At 36.7% G+C, this 21,953-nt stretch overlaps 1 protein-coding gene across 1 annotated transcript in view; it reads right to left on the bottom strand.

Annotated features, from left to right (window-relative positions):
* LOC123865673 overlaps nt 1-21,953 on the bottom strand; it is a 91,215-nt gene that overhangs the window by 12,197 nt on the left and 57,065 nt on the right. Inside the window, exons 4-17 of the mRNA XM_045906866.1 lie at nt 12,331-12,406; nt 11,193-11,299; nt 8,575-8,766; nt 7,969-8,145; nt 5,554-5,736; nt 4,969-5,148; nt 4,441-4,560; nt 4,072-4,183; nt 3,416-3,585; nt 2,395-2,486; nt 2,160-2,272; nt 771-1,760; nt 319-548; nt 95-208 (exon numbers count right to left, since the gene is read on the bottom strand). Coding sequence (XP_045762822.1) covers nt 95-208; nt 319-548; nt 771-1,760; nt 2,160-2,272; nt 2,395-2,486; nt 3,416-3,585; nt 4,072-4,183; nt 4,441-4,560; nt 4,969-5,148; nt 5,554-5,736; nt 7,969-8,145; nt 8,575-8,766; nt 11,193-11,299; nt 12,331-12,406 — 2,856 coding nt within the window. The remainder of the gene's footprint in view (nt 1-94; nt 209-318; nt 549-770; nt 1,761-2,159; nt 2,273-2,394; nt 2,487-3,415; nt 3,586-4,071; nt 4,184-4,440; nt 4,561-4,968; nt 5,149-5,553; nt 5,737-7,968; nt 8,146-8,574; nt 8,767-11,192; nt 11,300-12,330; nt 12,407-21,953) is intronic.

Raw genomic sequence — 21,953 nt, 5'->3', positions numbered from 1 at the left:
CATTCGTCATTCTATGTCAATGTGTACCTATACTTAAGTATTTTGTTGAATACATAGTTTAATTTATTGATAATGTTAGGATATTTTTACTCACGAATTTCGCAATTTGGTTTCTCTGGCTTCCATCTACCTCGTACGCATTTGGCTGTTGCGTTTGGTTCCAAGTTTAGACCGTAGCCTTTTCCACAAGCCACTCTGACAATAGTTCCTAAAAACATTCAAGAATTATGGAAGGAAAACGATTACGACTAAAACAACTTTTTCCTTTTTTCTTTATAAAATTTATTCAAACCGAGACCGAGCAGGTAGTGGACTTACCAGAACTAAAAGTATTATTAGGATCACGTCCATATTTAACAACCTCAATATTAACATAAGGTTCACTAGTTATGGGTTCACATGGGCTCTTCGGTCTCCCTTTCTTGCCTCTTTCTGTCCCATTTTTGCTGCCACCTTCTAAACCATCTTTAGTTTCAGCACTTTGACTCGCTTCTTCGTCAGTGTTTGTTTGTGATTGTCGATTTCGACCTCCTTTGCCTTCACGGCCTCTGTAAGTGTAAATTTTCTCTATTTATTTTGATAAACTTGGTAAAACATTCATTAATTTCAAATTTTTTTTAAAATAACATAAAATTGTGCTGTGGGGTATAAAATATGGAAAAGCACGAATCGTTTCTACTTTGCATTACTTATTAGAAATATTCATATACGATTTTAATAGTTTATCGATTATTGCCTCAAACACGAATTAAATAGACCTTTGTACTTACGTTTTAGGTACTGTTGCCGTGGTTTGATTTAATCTATCGGTCTTTCTACTCGTCCTCTTTTCGCGTTTATCTGTTCGATTACCTATTTCTGTAGAATTAGTGTTATTATATTGTAAGGGAATCACTGCCATTTCTTTTTCAAAAATTTCACGCGCTGTTGCATTCTGTGATCTGGTTGACAAAGGTATTACTTTGAGCATTTCGCTGTTAACATCAACTGTCATTTTTGCTTCTTGTGGTATAGAATTTGTAGTTGATATTTGTGTATCAAATTCTTCGAAATTTATATTACGTTTATGTCTAGGTTTGGCCTTAGCTACCTGTGTAGTAATCTTTATATTACTATCAGTAGCCTTAAGTTCAATATCAACATTTTTGCTCGTTACTTCACCACTTTTGGAATTTAAAAATCTTTTTCTTCTTTTATCAACATATCTTTCAAAGTACTGATGTTTCAGTTTATTAATATTTTCAGATATTTCATTGTCATTCTCAACTTCGTGATCAGGGAAAGTTCCACCTTTTAGTATAGTTATAGGTGAATCATTTTCAAATTCTCCTGAATCTTCGTACTCTGACGAATCAACTCTATGAACCAATTCATCGTCCTCTGGTTCGTAAACCGGTTGGTAGGAATAAAATTTATGACCTATAGGTTCTCCGTGCACATTGTAAACAGTGTACACAGCAGTTGGAAAATTTTCCCCACTGGGTATCTCTGATCCTATTAAATCACCATCTTCTATTTCAAAACCTGAATCAAACTTTTTCATTAGTTTAAAATTAGCATGCCTTAACGTTGGTTTCTGGTTATCATGATTGTATTTGTCATATAATTCGTCTATTTGTTCCTGACTGAAGTCAGATTGTCTTCGCAGCTTGCTGTAGTATTGTCTCAGAAATGCGGATCTCTTATGACGAATCTCTGGTTCTGGTACTGATCTGCGTCTTCGACTCCATCTTATGCGTGGATGTTGGTAAAGTGTGCATCTAAAAAAAAAGAGTTACAATAAATTCAAAGTTTAAACATTAGTGCGCTAATGTCCAATCTTTGAACTAAAGCTTGTCTATCGGTATCCGGAAGTATTTTAGAGAGAACTTTTTGATCCGGATCCTCTTCCGCCTATCTACTATCATACGGCAAGGCGGCATCAAGATCTACATCCGATTTGTTTTCTATTAAAACAGAATTCGAATCTCTAAGATAATATGAAATGCTCTTCCAGCTTCCGTTTTTAAATCAAGAGTGAATACGGCTCTTCTGTACAAGCGCCTTAGATTCCATAAGCACTTACCAACAAGTTTGATTACAGCCAAGCGCTAGACTATATATATTTGGATTTCTGTGACTATAATACTAAAAAAGTATATGAGTTATAGGTTTCTTACTTGGGTAGTTCTCTCGGACTCCAATGCCCACCAATGCACGTCGCTCCGGGAGGACCCTCAGATAACACGTATCCTTTATCACATTCATACATAATCTGTTTATTATTAACTACCTGCAAGAACATTTCCAAACTGCAATTACTTACAATGAATAAATTCTATGTTTTCATGGTAAAGAAATATTGTATTTAACAATTAATTTAATTTTTGTATTCGATTAATATTTAAAAATTACCTTCTTAACATATGGACGGTAATCGTACAATCCCATATTACCGACAAGAAGTACTTTTCCATTTTCGATGTAGCCCGGAAAAGGACAGAATACTGAAAATGCAGAAACAAAATGTGTGTATCATTGTCGATTCGACATCATTATTATTGATTATACTTAAAAGAAGTTTTCATGACCACCTCGGTTCTCCATCGTCAGACCAATTATTATTATATTATTATTATTTATCACAATATTATACTTAGAGATGATGATGAAAATCCTTTCTTATTGCGGGTTAATGTTAAAAAAAAATATGATATTATACAAAATCTAAAGGTAAAATTATTTTGACGATTCAAAAGCACTTGCAAAAGTTTATTTCATGGACCTATTATATTAAATAGCTTTATGGTTTATTTTAATACAAGTATATTCTATGATATTCTATTGAATATGCCTGTCAGTTTCTTCTTTTTAACCGATTTAAAAAAAGGAGGAGGTTCTCAGTTCGTCGGAATTCTTTTTTTTCCTATGTAGGTATAGATAGCAGACAAGGGGATCACCCAATAATACCACAGAATTTTGTTAAAGTAATTGTTTTGATTTTTTTAATCAAAAAAATCAATCAATAAAAGATAGAGTAAAGAATGTGGTCATCCGTAAGAAAAAAAAAGTCACCGACGCCTTAACTTTCGCACTACAAAAAAATGGAAATGGGCAGGTCACGTGGCTAGATACGCCGACGACAGATGGACCACAAGGTCAGTTACATGGTCGGGACCAAGAGGCACTAGAGCGAGAGGCAGGCCGTATGCCAGATGGGTAGACGAAATAGTGGCGACAGCGGGGCGAAGCTGGCTAGCCGCAGCTACGGACAGAGAGAGGTGGAATTCCTTGGAGGAGGCTTTTACCCAAAGGGGGTCCATACAATATAAGAACTTGTATTTAATTTATTTTTATTTTTGTATGGAATTAAATAAAGCTTCGTTATTATTATTGTTATTATTAATTGTTTTGATAAAGTAAGTTCATAAGTTACCTTCTTCACACTTAGGTGCTTCCCCACTCCATACACCAAAAGAGCACACAACGATTGGATTGCCTTTCAGCTCATATCCGTCTCTACACCTGAACCGCGCTTTCATCCCATGTTCCGTTTTGGGCGCGATAACCATCCCGAAGCGAGGATACTTTGGCATCTTTTTGCATCTGTAAAAATTAAGAGCTATCAAAGTCATTGGCTATTTTTGTAGCGCTTCGTTTGAGAGACTGAAACTAGGCCCGAAGGCTAGACTAGAAACTTAAATAAATTAAAAAATTGGTCATGAATATTATTTTTATCATTGTCGTGTCTCAGAAATAAAACAGGTGATCCAAGAGGTCCTTGTTAAGCCTAACGGCTATGGTTGGTAATCCAGAAAGACAATAACAATATAGTCCCTTTATGACCATGCTCATTAATGCTCAGGATTTCATCAGGATCATTTCAATCCATTGCCGGCCTACTACTGAGCATATGTATCATCTTAGAATGATATGGCCGACCGGTGCAGTTTCGCAGAGCGGAATTATACGGACGTGTATATTTTTTGGAAATATCTTTTATTCTATGTAAAGAGCTACAAAATAAGGAGAGAACTGTTTTTCTTGAATAAAACGTTAAAGGGTTAAAAAAAATTAAGGATATGAACAAACCTGGCTGGTTGACATCTTGGAATTTGTGTCCAAGTTCCATTATTGCAACTGACAGCTACTTGATTGGACGGGAATTCGTAATTCTTTTCACAGTCTACCATAATCATTTCTCCTGAAAAGTTAATCGGAAATATAATATTACTTTCAGAAAAGTATTTGAGAGATGATAGTGAGAACAAAGGTTGAGACCAATTGTATATAGGTAACTATTTCACAGAATTTCAGCTATGGACCTCAATTCAAACGGAATCTTAATTCTCAACGGAGATTAGACAACTTTTTTTGACTCGACTCGAGTTCTTATGATCGAACGGCTAATGAGGCAGTTATGAACTAAATGGAAGCGTAGTGAAACAATCAATACAATACCATGCTGCACCATAGATGAGCTCCCGACAATTTGCGTATGCTCTTGTGTGTCGTTTTCTCCCGTCCTGTTCTCCATTAGTACAACCTTTCCTTGAGATACATGGGGAACCACGCATGGGGCTGAAAAATCATAAAACACGTATTGTTTTGTATGTTCTGCGCTTGGTTGGGCAATTTTAATGTTGATGTTCTATGATGTTTTTTAATTGCTTTTGCTAGTTTCTAGTTTTTAAGCAGGGTCGACTTAAAATTCCAATCTTTTTTCAAGCGTATGAAAATTTGATACAGTATGAGTAGAAAAGAAACGTCTTTTGTCTTTTACAAACCGCTAGTATGTGGAATGCCCTTCCAGCATCCACACCTAAGCAGTTCCATGCATAACTTGAGTATCTACAATCTACATTCAAGAGTAAATAGTTATCTTATAGGCGCGTTTTTAGGTTATATATCGCATTGTTCCATACGTAATTATCGTCAAGTGCATGCAACTTGCAATGCAAAAAGACCTCGTGTTATATGCAAACTTACCTAAGCATTGCGGCAGTGGATGACTCCAACTGCCATCGCTTTGGCATATCGCGGATCCATTGCCTTCCATCTTCATGCCGTCTTGACACCGGAATATTATCGACGCTCCTAACCCTGTACCAGACGATATATTCTCCAGCCAACCGTTCCAGAGCTGTCCGGGGTGGCCGCAGTTGATTTCTGAAATTATGTATACTTTAAACGAAATTGCAGCGATCTACGGATTATTAGACATTGGTGATGTAAAGGATATTGCTAAATTAATCTCAATTGAAGAAGATGGCATTAAATCGGAAGGCTGTTCTGATACTAGCATCTGATGATGAGGATGATCAAAAGTTTCGAGAAACTGCTCTATTAATAAAAAAAAGTCCATACCAAGCTGTTTATACCTTATAGCGAGAGATCAACACTTAAGAAATTGAATCAAGAAATTCCTGCAAGGCCGGTAACGTATTGGTGTTCCTCTGGTGCTGAAAATGTTCATGGGCAGCGGTAATCACTTAATATCAGGTGACCCACCTACCCTTGCTCGTTTACTTGCTATTTTTACAAATGAAAAGCGACAATCAATAATTTACTCACCTTTACACACAGGCTGAGTCCCAGACCACTTTTTATCAGCACCGCATCGTCTCGTGGCATCTCCCACCAGGCGGTACCCGTACTTGCACTCATAGGAAACCACCGAGTTGTAGGCGCAAGAGGTGTACACCGCTTTCCCGTGCCTCGGCGCCTCCGGCGGCGGACACTGCACCTGCGTCACCACTAGATGGCGACACCCGTCGCTTTAAGTTGATTTTTGTATGTACTATAATACTCTATCCACGGAAAGAGGTTAGTATAGCACTCTCTATGTAATCCCATACATATGACAAAGACAAAAACGCAGTGGTGTTAAAGCTAGCGCGCACCACGGTAAATTTCCGTACGTTTTTTCCCGCAAAATCTGTAAACTTAGAAGCGAGCGCACTCCAGAATAATTAATTCCGCACGGGATTTTGATTGATTTAAATTCTTCACGGATTTTAAAACGTACCGCAACTTACCGCACCGCAGTGCGCGCTCTCAACCATTTTGAGACACCAACCAATCACAAACGAATTAAATTTTGGATGTTTTAGAAAACATTTTCGAATTGAATTTCGAATGTTTTTTGAAAACAATTATTTGTGATTGGTTGGTGAATGGTGACTCAAAATGTTTTTGACCACTGAGTTTTTTGTCTCTGTCATTTTTATGGAATTAAGTAACAGAGAGAACCATATAACTAACTTCTCTTCATGAATAATAGTGCTTTTATTTTCATGGCAAACGTCGAATCGTCAAGTCAAGTCAATCGGCAAGTGCGTGAAGGTGTATGGTTATACAGCATACTTTGGTTTTGCTCAAACTTTTCTAACTCAGCTTTGACTTAAGCTGAATGATATAGGTAATGCAGAACAAACTTTGATTTTGCTCAGACTTTACTCAGAGTTGAAACGAGACGGATTATGGTAAGAGACATAAATCTGTCTCATTTAAATGCTAAATACTCCTGTCTGTCCTGGTCCTCTATTCTGGTGCACTTCAACCGCCCGTTGTGCCAGATCTTTTATCCACGCACATGCAAACTGTGGAACCAACTTCCTTCGGCAATGTTCGCATTTTCATCATGGGATTATTCAAAAGGTGGATTAGAAGAATTACGTAGAAGGACCATTTAAAGTTGCAAATTATTTTTATTACTTTACAAATGTTTTAACTTAATTTTAGTTCACCTACTACTTGTTATTGTAAATATGAAAATAGGAAAACTTGTGAACTGTTAACCATTGTCATGCAAAATAAATTTGGGAAGCCACATGCAGAATTGGAAATAAAACAAGAAAATATTGTTTACCTTTATTTCGCTACAGCACAGTAAATTACTTCAAGAAGTAAAGAATATATGAGATAAGAAATTTACAATAAGTTCAACTGTTAAGCCTCATCTACAAACATCATTAACTCATCTACATACATGTAGCAATAACGTTAGGCTATAGGCAGTAAAGGTACTCGTATTTGTCATAATTTTGGTTACCATGGCCATGAAAATTTTGACTCTCAGAAATATTGCACTAATTTAATAGAACAACAATTCTATAGGTACAATACTACAAAATTAATTCAAACTGTCCCCTTCTCTCCTTCTTTTCAGCAGCAGGAAAGGAGAAAAAAGATGCTTTTAAATTTATTAATCACAACTCATTTTTTGAGGACGTCCCACTTGTTTTACGAAACATTTCAACAAACGTAGCAGAAACAAAGCAAATCGGAAGAATAAAACTTTTTAAAGATAAAATAGATTTTTAAATAGAAGAAAATTATGTTATTATTAAATATTTAGATTAAGCAATATTAACATCTGCTTAAATTTAGGTGTACATTTTAGATTTTAAAAAGCAATTAGTTAAAATCATGATAATAAGGTGGATATATTAATAGAAAATATTGTACAAGTGGGAGATCCAATCCAATTGCGTCATGACAATGATATTGCTGGTGATAGCCATGATAATATTGAAATACCAAGCGCCATGCCAACTAGTCACCGAGAACATTTAGATAATCCACGAAAATTCCAAAACCATGCACACATTCCAAATGAACGACACTGAAATCGGCAACTACATTGTCACGAAGCAATGCCAAACGCAATAAGGTTCAAAATTTTGGATTCAATGATGAGCCTAAGTTATTCGAAAGCGTAACTGAAATCGAAACTCGTTTTAAAATATTCGAAATATGAAATTAGACAGACCTTCAAAATTAATATTTTGAGAGACTTCTGAATATCTGTGAACTAGAATCATCAATCTATTAAAACCGGTATTAGATTTTGATTAACAAATCTAGGGACGATATAAAATTTATCCAGTGTGAATATTATGTTCATTGTGGCTTCTCTTCTACCATTTTAGACTCATCAAGAAATCCGTCAAAAAGATAATTTGTCAGTTAACACATTCTACTTACGGACACAAGTCGGTAGTTCCTTAGGTGCCCAGAAGCCATCAGCTTGGCAGTAGCGTTCCGCCTTGCCGACCAGCTCGAAGCCCTGGCCACATTGAACCGTGGCTCGGCATCCGAAGGTGTGGCAGTCGGCGGTTACCCATCCGTGTGGAACATCCCCTGGTTCGCCACAGGAACGTGCTGGTAACGAAAGTTTGAATTTAATATGTCACAAGATTCCTACTAAGCAATTACCCTATGCCAAGTTCAACTTAAGAATTAAAGAAAAATCATTATTTTTGAATCCAATGAAAAACTACCAGAGATCTTTCAAGCCAATTTGTAAAAAATTACCGCCATTACAGGAGCATCCTCAAGAGGTACGCTCAATGATATACTATCGCAACACAAAAGTAGTAGATATCATATTCTTTAGAGGAGCTCATAAGAATTTTTTGGTGGCAGAGAGAAATGAGCTAAAAGTGACAGATTTTCTACAGAACCTATTTTCTCTTCTTGCTTGTGTGCCGTTAGAGGCCGTTCGTCGAATACTTAGTCTGTGTGACAGTTGTACTGAACGGTCGCATCCAGGTCCAAATTGTCCTATCATTTTAACCGGAATTCACTTACGTTCACATGTGATATCCGGTCCATACCACGACGCCTGTCCCTCTATAGCCAGACACTTAGCTCGAGGGAAGCCGTTGGTCGCGTAGCCTGTATGACAGTTGTACTGGACGGTGGCGTCCAGGTCGAAGGTGGCTTGTTCAGGCAGGGCAGAGTGACGAGCATGCTCGATGGTTGGCGGTTGTAGGCAGTATACTGGAAACAACATAAAACTTGTCATATTCTGGTGCAGTGAGGCTGTAAGGGGAGATTCAGGATTCGATCCCCAGCTGGGCAATTTGGGAATTTGTAATAAGTATTTTAAAGTTAACGGTGTGATCCTACCGCCAAGACGTGCCATAGCGGTTTAGCGTTTTAGTACTTATTAAGTGTATATTTGTGGATTAAATCAAGTTGCTTCTATAATAATCTATATCCATCTTTTTATTTCTTGCTATCTTTATAAAAATCTTTGCAAATAACCTTTCAAAAAAAACTTTCCTTCGGTCTCCCAAATTAAACGAGACGAACATAATATTATACAATCCTCATATAATCAAGCATAGAGTCCGTTCAGATAGATCGGCGCAAAGAGCAAATTTTGCTCGTATTTAAAACGGAGTCTTAGCCCATTGAAATAAGGTTTATTTTAACGTTTATTTTCTTTATTGACAAGAAGATGCTCAGTGTAGACTGTAGAACATGATAGGGTGCGCTTTCGCGCTCTAGTTTTTTAGTGTGTGAAAAACCTGTCAATTGCGAGTCGGACTCGCGCTTGAAGGATTCCGTACTATCGGACAAGATATCACGTGGCGGCCATTTTGAAATTCACCATCAGTTTTTATTATTTGTTGTTTTTCCTGCAATAGAAAATATACACATTCTGAGTGTAAGTTTCAGCTCTCTACCTATTACGGTTCATGAGATAAAGCCCGCTGACAGACAGACGGACGGACAGATGAATGGATAGCGAAGGCTTTGTAATAGGATCCCGTTGGCACCCTTCGGGTACGGTAAAAACGCGCTCTGATGCTTTTTGGGCCAGTCTATCTGACCGGACCCTAATATCATGACTTTGATTTATCGGCGGATTATAACCGAAAGCCAGGGCTTTGTACTAAAATCGTGATCGAGTAGGCTGTCATCTAAAAGCCCATAACACGTTCACTGCTTTTGATTTTTGAGCACACCTCATGGGGCCGAACTCACCCCATGCTGATGTTCATTTTTATATTTTCATTCCTAACCGACCGTAAACGGTGTCAGAATTAATGCAATTCGTATTTTGTTTATAAATGGTGTTTTACAGATACAGAATATACAGCTTGCAACTCGGAGACAGACATATAAGGATTGTTTAACTCGGAGATTCCAAGAGGAGCTCAAGGGGTTTTTAATATTTTCTTTTTTTTTCATCATCAACTCATCACAGCTAACTACTGAGCATAGATATCCTCTCAGAATAAGAACAGTTTGGCCGTAGCCTAACACTCTATCAAAGTGCAGATACACACACCTTTAAAAACTTTATGGAGAACTCTCAGGCATGCAGGCTTCCTGCCGATGTTTTCCTTCACCGTTAAAGCAATTAATATTTCAGTAGCTTATGCCCGCGATTTTGCGCACGTGGACTACACAAATTACAAATCCCTATTTTACCACCTTACTGGTAGAATTTTCAAAAATCCTTTCTTAGCGGATGCCTAGGTCATAATAGCTATCTGCTTATCTTTCAGCCCTATCCGTCCAGTAGTTTGAGCGCTGCGTTGATACTAAGTCAGTCAGTCAGCTTTTTCTTTTATAGATTACTAACTCCGAAAAGTTAGACGTGCTTGCCAGGTATTGAACCCCCGACCTTCGAATAAGAAGCGTATGACTTTTATTTTACTGTGTGTATAATAAGTACGGGGCGGTTTTGACCCCATAACGCAGCGAACGTGTTTATGAAGTAATGGGCTAGGTATAAACGCGTTTTACCGTGTCACTTGGCAGATAATTTAATCCCTCAATCAATACTTCCCTCGGGATGATATTGATTGCAGAGTCTGCATCGCGTCAGCCTTTTTATCCGATGTCATAAAAAGAATTTCACGTAGCGTGTTTGATGTTGCGAGTTTGAACAGTGAATTTTCCGGGATCAATTTGCATGGATGTTTTTAGTATCAAAAGGATGAGATTCTGATAGGTGTGTGTTTTCGAATTGGTAGTAGGTCTTTTATCGGATATACTGGCTTGGAGAGTGTGCTCAGGAACTGCACAACCTTCGCTTCGTGCACTAGCCTGGGTATATTTACTTAGTGGCAGTCTGAGACCACGACTCATGCAACTGAGTCAAAATATCGGCAGTTAAAACACCAAATTAATTACCACCTTGTCTTGGCACCATTCCACGCGGGCATGATTTGTATAGTAATTAGATAAGGCTAGCTTTAAGTTTTATTGTAATATTTTCATTAAAAAAAAAATGAAAAAATCCAAATTAATCGTGGTATGTACCCATTATCTACAAAATTAAATGTCGTTAAATAAACAGCTTTTCTTTTAATTTTACCCGAATAATTTTGATACCTTATGTTAAAATTGATGGCCAAGCCCATATTATTTTGGTAGGGGCATGTCAGATAATAATAAATGTGACATACTGTTCTCTTTGCAAGATGGCGCCTGTCCCGCCCATTTGCCATCCGCTTGGCAGCTCCGGCTGTGAAGACCGACCACGTGGTAGCCGTGGGGACAGGAGTACATGGCTCTGGAAAGAAAGGCAAGATGACGCTTCTCACCACAGATAACCAAATATTATAAGCTAAGCTGATTCAATATCTCCATGTTTCTCACACCCATACGAAAGGATCAATACAAAATACATGCATTCGAACCTAAGGTGGAAAGCAACTTACAATGATCTTACTAGATGGCACCACAGGTATCTTCAATCTCTCATCATGAAGCCTGCATCACGTTATTAAAGTTTTAAATAAATTAGGTTCCGTACGTCCGAATGAAAAATTGAACCCATACAGGATCACTTGTTTGATCAATTTGCTCCGAGTTTACTGAACCGATTATGTTGAAATTTTGTATACCTACGTAGGGTCTCAAGCATATTTTTTATAATTTTGAAATAAATAGTTTTAAAGTTAATTAAAAAAAAATGAAAATTAAGAAGTGCTTACTCTTCTATACATATTATAATAAAATTGTAGAAAAGTGGTGTCTGTACAATGGAAATATATAAAAAAAAAAAGTAGCAGGGGTTGTTATTATATCGATGCCGAACCCGAAATTGTAATTAATTTTTTTTTGTCTGTTTGTCTGTGTGTTTGTGCACGCTAATATCAGAAACGGCTTATTCGATTTCTAAACCGTATCTATACGGTTTTCACTAATATATTGTAGTAAGCTTCACTTAAAATTTAGTGTTTATTTCATGTCAATCGGTTCATAAATAAAAAAGTTATGTCAATTTAAAGAATCACGGCGAACATTTTTAACGTACAGAGTACGTACTACACGCCTCGCGCCTGAGCGTCCGTGGCTTTAGAAACCAAACGACGGTATATGTAATTCAAAATATGCTGCCCGAAAAGTGACTATTCCACGCGAACGAAGTCGCGGGCACAGCTAGTATCTAAATATAATTGTGAAGTACAAATTTATATATTCATCTTACGGAACCCTTTCCGACAGACAGACAAATACAGCTGCTGTGGGAGGAGATTCTGTCAAAATAATCCTCTTTGGTGACTGAGCACAGTAAGAGTGGTCGAATAATAAACTTACTTGTCTCCAAACAACCGTCCCGTGAGAGTAACTGTCCCAATGTCTGTCGGTTGCTCTAACTCGGGACATTCTCGGTCTGAAACAAAACAATACTAATTAAAATCCAAATTGCCTTTCATTAGAGCCGCTTCACATTAATTTAGCTTCCAGTAGTATTCATATCCAACTATTGTATCCAGCGCTGGATTGCCACTGTAATAATGCAAACAGCGTCTCGTTAAATCTAGTGAAAGTCAATAGTTGTTCTATTTGTGTTACAAGGAGCCAAAGATATTTTGTTTCTCGAGGGCGTTATTTTGAAATGAAGGTTTCCAAAGTGGAACCCTGAGCGTAGCGAGGAATTCAATTAACACCATCTGAGAACAAAATATTTTGGCCTCGAGTGATATACACTTATTTTTATCACTAGAGAAAATTGTAAATCACACTAATATTATAAAGGTGAAAGTTTGTGTATATGTGTGTATGTTTATTACTCTTTCACGCAAAAACTACTGAACGGATTTAGTTGAAATTTGGAAAGGGGATAGATTAAACCCTGGATACATTGGCTTCTTTTTATCCCGGAAAATCGAAGAGTTCCCACGGCATTTTGAAAAACCTAAATCCATGCAGATGAAGTCGCGGGAATCGACTAGTATTTCATATGAGAAAAAACAAAACACATACTAAATCACGAACGTGGACCAATCAGAAGAGATAAAGCTCAAGCTCCTATAAGAACGAAATAATACTTTTTTTCCTTTATTTATTTAAGGGCTTTTATACCTATGTACATGTCAGCCCTATTATAATCTAATTAAGTAAATAGGTAAAAGAAACACAAAATTCTTAACCTAACAAAATAAACAGAAAGAACTATTTACATTGAATACAGATTCCGCCTCAAGCCTAAATAATACTTAAATATAAAAAAATAGAATTTTAGCCTGCCAGACTACATAGGTTCTACATAAACCTATCAATAACCATTTTGGAGTCAGGTGTGCGTAGGGAGATTTGGGCACTTAAACTTTAGTGCCCAGTAGAGTGTACTTATGTTATACTCCAATATGCTCGATTATCTTGAGCTTTGGCACTCAACACAAGGTGAGCCTTTGTTTTAGAGTCAAGGGTGAAGAACGGCTCTAGAATCCCTAATGATATTATAAATGCGAAAGTAAGTTTGTTTGTTGTTTTTCCTTCAATCACGTTGCCACAGAGCAACGTATCGATGCCAATTTTAGCACGGATATTATAATCAACAAGTGCAAATTAAAAATTTATAACACCCCCGACAAGTGAAGGTTACAGTAACTAGAAAATAACTGATAAGTAACTTTGAAACGGCTGAGCCGATTTTCTTGGATTATAGCTAAGAACACTCTCGATCAAGCCACCTTTCATACAAAAAAAACTAAATTAAAATCAGTTCATTAGTTTATGAGCTACGATGCCACAGACAGATACACAGATTCACACGTCTTCTTTCTTTCTTATAACACCCCTCTTTTCGGGTCGGGGGTTAAGAGGGCTCTCTCCGTCACTCGTTTCATACAAACGTAGTTCCAATTTCATTTGAATATTAAGCAACCAAAGTCCATGAAATTTTGCAGACATATTCTAGAAATATATCTTATGTCTATGGTTTTCCAGATTTCTGTTAAAATATTCGGTTTCAAAGTTACGCGGTCTTAAAAATTTACATACAAATCTTTGAGCCCCTGTAATTTTAAAAGTACATATTTTTAGAAAAATCTAAAACACCACAGACACAGATATTAGTTTCTAGAATATGTCTGCAAAATTTCATGGACTTTGGTTGCTTAATATTCAAATGAAATTGGAACTACGATTGTATGAAACGAGTGGAAACGAGTGACGGAGAGAGCCCTGTTAAAACCAAATACATCAAAAAACAAATAGAGTGACATAGGCTCCATCTTATTCCAGAGAATCAAAATATTTTTTTTAAATCCCACGGTATTTTTATAACGTAAATCCACGCGGACGAAGACGTGGGCATCTGGTATTATCTATATGCTGACTCAACATATGGGAAGTCTGGGATCGAGACCGGCAGGGGTAATTTGGTAATTTATAAATTCTAAATTGTCTCTGGTCTAGTCTAGTGGGAGGCTCCGGCCGAGGCTAGTTACCACCCTACCGGCAAAGCCGTGCCGCCAAGCGATTTAGCGTTCCGGAACGATGCTGTGTAGAAACCCATGAGGGGTATTGGGTTTAACAAATACTGTCATATCCCTTTCAAGTTAGTCCGCTGCCATCTTAGACTGCATCATCACTTACCACCAGGTGAGTTCGCAGTCAAGGGCTAACTGGTAATGGAATAAAAAAACCATTAGTTCTATCGGGTTGCGTCATGTAGGTATTTGTATGCTTGTATGTTATGTTTGTATATGCTTCTGCTTAAGGTAGTCGACGCCAGGTTGTATAAACTTAATCTTTGAGCCGTCAAACCACGTCAAACACACGCTCACTGAGTAATTTGATAGAAAATAATGTAAAAATTGGACGAAGAACTTTAACGTGTGAGGATTTTAATAATAAATAATAATAATATTATGATTGAGTGTGGTAGGGAATTTGCAGGAAATGACTTGCTCTAAATAAATGAGAAGCTGATGAAAAAAACGGTTTTTCGGAAATCTACCTTTCAAATTTCAAGTTTGTGTTCAGTCAGTCAGTGAGTGAGAGAGTGGTATTTCGCTTTGTTATATGTTTATAGATTGGAAGAAAATAATTTCCCAATTTACTCCGCTGGGACTCGAACAGGGACCTTCCCACAGACTACAAATAGCAGAGACCATTGCGTCATGGAGTCCCAAAAAATATCTACCAATATCAATATCAATAAATATATAAAAATAAAAATATCCCGAGTGATACCAGTTTCTTATTTCAATTTAGATTTCGTCTTACATTTTCTCTTTCGAAATCAAATGGGCGAAAAATAGTTCCAAATACCTGTGAGCCTCGGAAAATTGCTTTTTTCGCCACATTCCCTCTTAAGCCCCTCAGGTCAAATACTTTTAATACAAAGGCCTTCACGTCCGACCGACCTTTGACCTTTGTTAAGCTAACTAGATTTCTATGTACCTGATTGCATGGACCCGGACCATTGTTTGGACGATGCTTAGGAATACAGAAAGCAATTTTTGCCGTCATGATCATCATGATCTACCCATCGCCGGCGCACTACTGAAAACAGGTCATTTTACATTGTAGACTAGAGAATGCCCGCGACTTCGTCCGCGTGGATTTAGGTTTTTAATGATCCCGTGGAAACTGTTTGATTTTCCGGGGTAAAATGCCTATGTCAATTACAGGGACGCAAGCTACCTCGGTAACTTTCATACCAATCGGTTAAGCGGATGGGTTTTTAAGAATGATTTTCCGGATTTTCCGGGATAAAAAGTAGCCTATATTCATCCCCGGGATATAAGCTAACCCTGCACCAAACGCCAGAATCGGCTAAACTGTTGGGCCGTGAAAAGGTAGCAGACAGAATATAGACAGACAGACACACTTTCGCATTTATAATATTAGTATGGATATACTACTTTGCAATTTCGGATAGCAAACACATAAGTAAGAAATTCCCTACCACAGAAATCTTAATGATGTTACATAGTATATATTTTTTTAAATAAAAGATAGCGAACAAACGAACAGGCGGGTCACCTGGCGTTAAGTGATTACCGCCGCCCATGAACATTTGCAGCACGTTGCCGGCCTTTCAGGAATTTTTTGGTCCACCCCTTGAATAACCCCATCTTGTAATCTTTCTACTTATATCTTAATAATATAAAATTGAGATTTCTGTGGTAATCTACTCTTTAAAATTAAGCTGGTTTTCAACAGAAACGCTTCAACGAGTTGCTTTTAAAAATGTTTAAATTCAAAACGACGGGAACATAAAACTATTACGTAGTTTCATTTTTCCTAAAACGAGCGAAAATAAAGGGTAAAAACTAAAAATGCAGCGAGAAATATAAAAACCTTCAACTCTTTCAAGGAATGCTTGAAACGCCATTACAAAACAAGGGGGCAATTAACCTTGAGCAGCTTGAGCAGTCCGTGCTCAGCCACTGAGCGCAGTTGAGCATAACTCGAGAGCACTTCACTAGGGTTGGAACTTGGAGGTTGGAGCCTGGAAGTGTGTTTCCATTTAACTCGCCCGTTTATTAACCCCCGACCCAAAAAGAGGGGTGTTATAAGTTTGACGTGTGTATCTGTGTATCTGTCTGTGGCATCGTAGCGCCTAAACGAATGAACCGATTTTAATTTACTTTTTTTTGTTTGAAAGGTGGCTTGATCGAGAGTGTTCTTAGCTATAATCCAAAAAAATTGGTTCAGCCGTTTAAGAGTTATCAGCTCTTTTCTAGTTTTCTTGTAGAAAAGAAGGTTAGATAACCGTGTAGGTTCATAATATTATATCAATTGACAAATGTCAAGCTGTCAAGATGGACGTTGCCTAAATACATAATTATTTATTTGAAAATGATATTTTGGAAAACTCAGATACTTTAGATCGTAGGCGCGGAATAGTCCAAGAAAATCAGTTCAGCCGTTTGAAAGTTATCAAGTCTTTTCGGTTTTTTCTAGTTACTGTAACCTTCACTTGTCGGGGGTGTTATAAATTTTTAATTTACACTTGTTTTGTGACATGGTTTTTAAAGCGAAACTTCCGAGAGGAGACTCGTGCTCGTAGTACAGAGTCAAAGTCAAAGTCAAATCATTTATTCTAATTGGGTACTATTTAACATTTTTTAACCCCCGACCCAAAAAGAGGGGTGTTATAAGTTTGACGTGTGTATCTGTGTATCTGTCTGTGGCATCGTAGCTCCGGAACTAATGAACCGATTTTAATTTAGTTTTCTTTTGTTTGAAAGGTGGCTTAATCAAGAGTGTTCTTAGCTATAATCCAAGAATATCAGTTCAGCGGTTTAAAAGTTATCAGCTCTTTTCTGGTTACTGTCGGGGGTGTTATAAATTTTTAATTTACACTTGTATTATAAGCACCTTCAATACAAGAATGTTTCTTGGGTTTGAATTTTCTTAGTAAATGCGGCTGAGTCATATACTTACTAATTGCAAAGGGATGGTAGCAAAACTACGAGAGGTTACTTTGCGGTTATTTTGTTGAAATTGACACCAGTAAACAATTAAAAGTTTAAAAATGACACAGACATTAATAAAAAAATGTTAATGGCACAGTTTTGTGGTTTTGGCTCACAAATTAATTTTTTTTTTCATTTTTCCCCGTCGAGGTTTAATTAAAAATTTCGCTTCAAACAAATTTAATCAAACGGGGCTTTGTCTGGGGAGACAATGCTTTTATATTTGAAAATTGGTGGCGGAATGAAAAATTAATTAGTCGGACATAATAAATTGATGGACTAAACGCCCGTGGAGACTTTCGTTATTTTATAAAAGCTGAAAGTTTCTATGCGCATTGTCCCAACACAGGGAGGAATGATCAGCGACTAAAAGAATACCCGGCTGAGTTTGTTGTGGGCTCTTCTCAGACTTGGGCGCGTTTGGAACCCTCGTAGCTTTAGTTTTAAGATACGTAATTAATTATCACCACTATATCGTACAAATTTAACAATTTCGACCATCAAAAAGAATACAATTGTACCTACTTTGAATAAATGATTTTGACTTTGACTTTGACTATGAAGTTTGGATCATCGTGGCTTTGGCAGATAACAGGTATTAAAGGTGTATAAATTATATCATATAAATCACAATCAATGTGATTTATTACACATTTGTTACGTATATCGATGTGATTTTTGTATGGTTATAACTTATAGTGAAAGACCTGGAGAGTGCCATAGGCTACTCTTTATCCCGGAAAATCGAAGACTTCCCACGGGATGTTTAAAAACTTATATCCACGCAGACGAAGTCGCGAGCATCTGTTAGTACCTACCTATAAGTGGTTGGTGCGAGCGTCAGATGCCGAGAAAACATTCCACATCTTAGAGCAGCGTATTAGAAAAGGCTAAGTGAAGTGAGTGGAATTTGTAGTAGCTGCATAGTTCGACAGAAATAAGATAAAGTTCAAAAAAATTCAAAATTCAAATCATTTTTATTCAAGTAAACTTTTACAAGTGCTTTCGAATCGTCAAAATAATCTACCACTGTTTGAAATAAGTGTATAATTTCTTAACTTATCCGCTTTGGCTTGTGACAAACAGGGAAGGAGTGAAAATGTATTTCATTCTAAGTACATTAAGTACGGATAGCAACAAGTAGGTGACCAGTGTTATTAGCTTACTAAAAATTAGACTTTTAAGAGTAATAAGTAACTCTTAAGAGGGCTCTCTCCGTCACTCATTTCCACTCGTTTCATCCAATCGTAAATCCAATTTCATTTGAATACTAAGCAACCAAAGTCCATGAAATTTTGCAGACATATTCTAGAAAGTAATATCTATGTCTGTGGTTTTCCAGATTTCTGTTAAAATATTCGGTTTCAAAGTTACGCGGTCTTTAAAAATTTCATACAAATCTTTGAGCCTCTATAATTTTAAAACTACATATTTTTAGAAAAATCTAAAACACCACAGACACAGATATTAGTTTCTAGAATATGTCTGCAAAGTTTTATGGACTTTGGTTGCTTAGTATTCAAATGAAATTGGAACTACGATTGTATGAAACGAGTGACGGAAAGAGCCCTGTTAAGAGAGATAAGTTACTGTTAAGAGAGTAAGTAGAGTCTTAAGAGTCTCGTTGGGGAGTTCCACCCTCAATCTCCGAAACTATTAATGAAATCTTCACCAAACTTAAATGGGATCAACCTGATAATTTTAGAAAATAATTGTGAAAATCGGTTCTTTAACTGAGGGATGGAGTAAAATGTAAAATTTTGATCCCGTATCTCGAAAAAACCCTAATAGATACCTACTGTGAGTTTATAAATTGACGAAATAATTACGTTTTCTCTCTTCACTACGAAGGGATTTGCGAAAATTCCACTAAGAGAAACCGAGGTGGGGTAGCTATGTAACTATATAAAATTATGGCCCAATGTAAGTAGAACATTAAACTATAACACAAAAGCCATCAACGCGTTAGGTCGCCTGCAAAGGCCGTGGCACGTCGTCGGACGAAATATGGTGAATTTGCATTTTGCCTGCATTCCGCATTATTGCGATGTTGTGCTTAGTTCCAAAGGCCGACGAACGACCCTTGTTGTGGTTATCATGCTTTGTCTAATATAAATCGCGCCAAACTTAAAACCCACTCTTATACTAAATGCTTGTTGCTTATATTTCCTACTTGAAGCTATGATAGTTTTAGGCCATGACTGCAATTTTACCTAGTAGTAAGATTTCTGCCAAGTATAACTTGAGTACCTTCAAGGAAAGAGTAAATAATAAGCATCTTCTAGGCAAGTACGTTCCAATGTAGGTATACCTCGTCATTGCTCTGTTTCTCAGGCATGATTGTCGTCAAGTGCAAGCAGTATTGATTCGGCTACAATTCATCGATGAAAAATCGGACTGCAGATGATTGTAGTAAGCGCAAACTTGTAACAAGTGTAAATTAAAAATTTATAACACCCCCGACGATCCAAAGTATCTGAGTTTTCCAAAACATCATTTTCAAATAAATAATTATGTATCCAGGCAACGTCCATCTTGACAGCTTGACATTTGTCAATTGACATAATATTATGAACCTAACGGTTATATAACCTTCTTTTCTACAAGAAAACTAGAAAAGAGCTGATAACTTTTAAACGGCTGAACCAATTTTTTTAGATTATAGCTAAGAACACTCTCGATCAAGCTATCTTTCAAACAAAAAAAAGTAAATCAAAATCGGTTCATTCGTTTAGGCGCTACGATGCCACAGACAGATACACAGATACACAGAAACACAGATACACACGTCAAACTTATAACACCCCTCTTTGTGGGTCGGGGGTTAATAAAAGAGAGGTTTTGTTGAAAGCACGAGAAACTACGACGTATTCTTTTCAAACTATACTGGGTACCTCAACTCCACCCTTGGGAGAGGTGAAAATTAGTAATTACCCGACAAACACTTGGGAGCCATAATTAGGCCAACTCTGTTTAATTTTCAATTCAGGTTAACGCAATCCGTTCTCAGAGGAACTCGGAACAGTTTGAAGTAGGTGAGGAAAGTACTAGAGGCACCTGCGCCGAACTTTGGAATTCAAGGTAGTTGAATAGTTTAGTAAGTGCGTGGGATATTGCTAGTTGCTACCATATTGTATATTGCCATATCCAATCTATAAAGGGAGTGTACGAGTATGTCAGGGTATAGAGTCCCAATTGCTATTGAGACTATATCCATCCACAATGTAGGATATGTATGGGTAAATTAATAACCTATACTAATCCAAATTTTATACTAATAAATAATAATATAATATTACTATTTAATGATATAATATATATATAATTTAATAATATTATTATATAATATATATATAATTTAATAATATTATATTACTATATAATATGTATTTATTACTAGCTACTGCCCGCGACATCGTCCGCGTGAGACGCGTGGGAACACTTTGGCTATCCGGGATAAAAGTAGCATATGTCACTCTCAAGGTCTTTGACTATATCTATGTAAATATCACGTCAATCCGTTGCTTCTTTGCGGTGTGATTGAAGGTGAAACCAACAAGTAAATTTCAAATTCAAATTCAAAATATTTTTATTCAATTAGACTTTTACAAGTTGTTTTGAATCGTCAAAAGCATCTACCACTGGTTCGGAATGCCTTTTCTACCGAGAAGAACCAACAAGAAACACAGATAAATAGATATGTGGAGAAATATTATGCGAAAAAATATAGAAATAAAAAAATTGTACGGTAAAATTTAATATAAAATATTTAAGTAAAAGGTATGTAAAATATACATTAGGTCAAGACAAAGGTTAGATAAGAAAAGATAGATTTTTAATTTAATAGCAGGGTAGATACTTAGTGCAAAAGACGTACCTATGACGATAAATTAATTATGATTTAGAGTTCTTCTTATCGTTACAACTATGAAGCTTAAAGTTATTAAAGTTTCCCTGTAATATATTCTGTCAAGTGTTTAGCGATAAATTGCTCCAGAACTTTGAACTACTCCTACAAGAAATCTCCAAACTTTTGTGATCTTGTTGGTTCGAGCGAAACTAATCAACTTGCTTTGAGGGATGATTACATTCGAGTCTAAAATAATTAAGCAATCTTGTCTTGGAATACCTACCTACTGATTAAAGTATTGTATTTATACTTAGTACAGTATACAGTAACTAGAAAATAGCTGATAACTTTCAAACGGCTGAACCGATTTTGTTGGATTATAGCTAAGAACACTCTCGATCAAGCCACCTTTCAAACAAGAAAAACAAAATTAAAATCGGTTCATTAGTTTAGGAGCTACGATGCCACAGACAGATACACAGATAGGTACGCAGATACACAGATACACATGTCAAACTTATAACACCCCTCTTTTTGGGTCGGAGGTGAAAAATCTCAAAGATCGTTGATGTCAGTCAGTCAGTTTGGGTTCTAAGCGCACAAGCACAAACAAAAACTATTAAAATGTCTACATGTGCAAGGCAAAATTTTAA

This window comes from Maniola jurtina, chromosome 5 (assembly GCF_905333055.1).
Source record: "Maniola jurtina chromosome 5, ilManJurt1.1, whole genome shotgun sequence".
Taxonomy (NCBI): Eukaryota; Metazoa; Arthropoda; class Insecta; order Lepidoptera; family Nymphalidae; genus Maniola; species Maniola jurtina.
The sequence above is the reverse complement of the archived record's forward strand: the minus strand, read 5'-3'. Positions and strand labels throughout refer to the sequence as shown.